Source organism: Acanthopagrus latus, chromosome 24 (genome assembly GCF_904848185.1).
Source record: "Acanthopagrus latus isolate v.2019 chromosome 24, fAcaLat1.1, whole genome shotgun sequence".
NCBI classification, from domain to species: domain Eukaryota; kingdom Metazoa; phylum Chordata; class Actinopteri; order Spariformes; family Sparidae; genus Acanthopagrus; species Acanthopagrus latus.
Genome location: NC_051062.1, coordinates 2,371,614 through 2,374,736, shown reverse-complemented (window position 1 = coordinate 2,374,736; position 3,123 = coordinate 2,371,614). Strand labels below are relative to the sequence as shown.

General features: G+C 44.7%; 1 protein-coding gene across 1 annotated transcript; it reads right to left on the bottom strand.

Moving 5' to 3' along the window:
- Nucleotides 1-902: 902 nt before the first annotated feature.
- LOC119015028 (gamma-crystallin S-like) lies at nt 903-2,591 on the bottom strand. Its single transcript, XM_037090562.1, has 3 exons — nt 1,840-2,591; nt 1,358-1,600; nt 903-1,241 (listed from the first exon to the last, which is right to left on the bottom strand). Exons 1-3 carry the CDS (start codon nt 1,846-1,848, stop codon nt 969-971), a joined length of 525 nt encoding a protein of 174 aa, XP_036946457.1. The 5' UTR covers nt 1,849-2,591; the 3' UTR covers nt 903-968.
- Between the last annotated feature and the right edge of the window lie 532 nt (nt 2,592-3,123).

Genomic DNA, 3,123 nt, shown 5'->3' with positions numbered 1-3,123 from the left:
CTTTTGATTTGTTTGACAGAATACCATCGTGTGTGCACTGAGTGATATAAAAGGAAGACGACCAATCCTTCAATAATGACCTCTTTTTACAGTTAACTACTGAATATGATGGTATAATACATTCTGATTCGTAACACACTCACCTTGCAAGGCTGTTTACGTGATCTCATGAATCCATCTTGCCCATTGGCTGGACCACAGTGGACCAATCAGCTTCTTCTCAGGAACTACTGGCAGCTAGGGGCGTGGTTTAGCATTGCATTGGCTCCACCCACTCCTCCTTATGTCACATGCTTCATTAATTTGGCAAATTGAAGTTAGCCCATGAAAGATGCTGACAGACAGATGGTTCGACCAATCTCCCGCCAAGTATTTTTCCAAAACTCTTTTTTCCAAACTCTTTCAAAGGCGACCTCCCAGATGGTTCTGTAAAAAACAAACCATCTGGCACATCAGATTACTAAAACACAGTAGTTTATTAAATAGTTAGTCGTGATCTACTGTAATTTTTATGTGGTTTAACGTGCTAAAATGTGCAAAAACACCAGTACGGTCCTTAAAGCTACTGCAAGCCGCTAACTTCCTGTCCGTTTTGCATAATAAGCCATTATCAGCCCATGATATCAGCCAACTGCTATATCGGTCAGGTGTGTATGCTAAAATTATAGCATGGAGTGAAATAATCAATGAATCAATCTACTGTTGTGATCTTTGCTGATCAACGACAGCAAAAAAAAAAAAAAAAAAAAAAATAGTACTACAGGTCAGGGTCAAAGGTGCTAATCCCCCTTATGAACAGCATTTTTTGCACCCGTACGATCAGACAGTCACACACACAGATGACACAACCATTTATTTCCTTTACATTCAGTTTTATTGAAGTCGTGGCTGCTGCTGTGTCTTGTTCTCTCGCGTCAGTCGGGAGCTAATGAGCAGCCACAGAAAATGCAAGAAAAAAGGGAGAGCGTCTACTCAGTTACCCTTCGGAAAGACTGCACAGTGGGGCAGAACGCGCCCCAGTCCACCGGCTTGCGGTACTCGCCTTTCTCCAGCAGGTACTGGCGACCCTTGTAGTTGGGGTGCTCGTAGAAGACCCACCATCCTCCCACGACCCGGCAGGAGTGAACCTCCCTCCAGTGGAACTTGTCGAGCACAGAGGGACAGTCCTCAGTCGCTTCGAACACCTGACCGGAAAAGTCTCCTTTGACATACAGCTGGATCTTGTACGGATCGCCGCTGGACTGGAGAAGGTTGTAGGCAATAGGGGACAGAAAGGGATTTAGGGGGTTTAGACGGATGTGGTGCATAGAAAGAGAGAAGGTACCTGGACACACAACAGCACGTTTTAGAGGCTTACAAAGTGAATCATTTTGCAGGAGCTGACTCTGTCGTTGAGGCCAATCCAGCTCTGGTAGTTGGGGTACTCGCCTCTGGACAGGACATACTGGTAGCCCATGTAGTTCGGTCTCTCGTAGATCACCCACGTCCCGCTCTCCACCCGGGCGGAGTTACAGCGGCTCAGGTAGGAGTGGAAGTCAGAGCAGTCGCTGTCACACTCATACCTGCGACCCTGGAAGTTCTTGTCCTCATAGAAGATGATCTAGAGGACGGTACACAAGTTGTATTCCGGTATTATAATTTTTTTTTTTTTTTTGTTTGCTTTTAAATGCATACTTGGCTTTGAACGCTTGTATAAAGAGGTCAAAGGTTTTGGGGTCGCCATACTAGTTTGATCAGTGCTGTTCTGTGCCTCACATTACATTAAATGCACGGTTCTTAGCATCCAGTTTCCTGTGTAATGGCCCACTCATCGCTAAACCATCTTTCGCCTGTACTCACCCTGCCCATCGCTGCTCCGCTCTGCTCTCCTCTGATTATGTCTCTGCCAGGTACTGTAAATACTATGGGTGCTCATACGTGCCGTCGCTCTCTTTTATAGCTTCACAGCCCTCTATCAGCTGTGAGACAAATGCTTTGTCATGAGAATGAGATCCAAAATTTGACTCAGTGGTTCCATTGCTTGCCCTGCTTTCCAGAAAGAAACGGTGGGATTACTCTGCATAAAGACCCTCGGCCTCTGATGAACCTTTTTACAGCAAGCTGTAAGCGCACTGCTCACTGAGAGATGCTGGATTCAGTCCCACTCGTTCTGAACTCATCATGTTCACAGAAAAAACAACGGTAAATATGACTAATATGAGGGTCTGTTTTCAGATTGGTGACGACGTATTTTCCAGCCAATCCAGGAGGGTCTTTAAAATAGCTCAACTGAAGAACAAGGAGAATTTGGCTGAACATAAAGAATGCTTAATCCAACAGCTAATGAGAAAAAATCAAAAAACGCTGTGCAAATCTGTAGAAAGTATGTAATCTTAAATGGAGTTAGTCCCTAAAGCTGTCAGATTCAAATTCAGGGAGTATAAAGTACAAGATTTGCCTCTGAGATGTCGTCGAGGAGAAATATGAATTGCATAAAATGGAAATACATAAAGTATTACTACCTCAAGTTTGTACTTAAGCATGTCATAGGATTAAATCTACTTTTCAAGTTTATTTTTCATCACCTGGTTTTCATTTGTCTTGTGTTTCCCTCCTACCATCTGTGTGAGGATTGGTTCCCTATAATCTTTACCTTCACCGTACTATTCACCCTGCCACCAGGCCGGATGTTTCAATTTTTCTAAATTCAAAAGGGTCAAATTGCAGCACAGATATTGTGCAACCGAACCAGGAGGGGGCAGTGTTTCCCCTCCGGTCACAATCCCCAGTGGAACAACTGGAAACTCTGTAAGTTGAAGAGGGAGAGTGATAGAAAATGGACCAGATGATGTCCATCTAATGTCTCCTCTCAGGCACCTCCCCACTAAAGCTGAAAAGTACTTCCTGTCGTAGTAGTTTATCATCCTCTTTCTTAAAGATGGAACGAGACTTCACCCTCCCACGGGGTGGTGAGTCGTCCTCCAGGCCCCTTCAGAAATTGTTCCCCAAGCCAAATGTCAGAAAAGAGGCCGAGCGTCTCACTTCAGCACCGGTGCAGCCAGCAGAAAGTCCTCCAGGAAGTGATCTCGATGAGCTCTGTTTGTCTCGTGTTTGCTGTATTTGCACCTACAGTTAATTCATTCA

Coding starts and splice junctions, on each gene's coding strand:
- LOC119015028 (XM_037090562.1), bottom strand. Junction 1,242..1,357: donor CCTGCAAAATGATTCACTTT/GTAAGCCTCTAA, acceptor AACCTTCTCCAG/TCCAGCGGCGATCCGTACAA.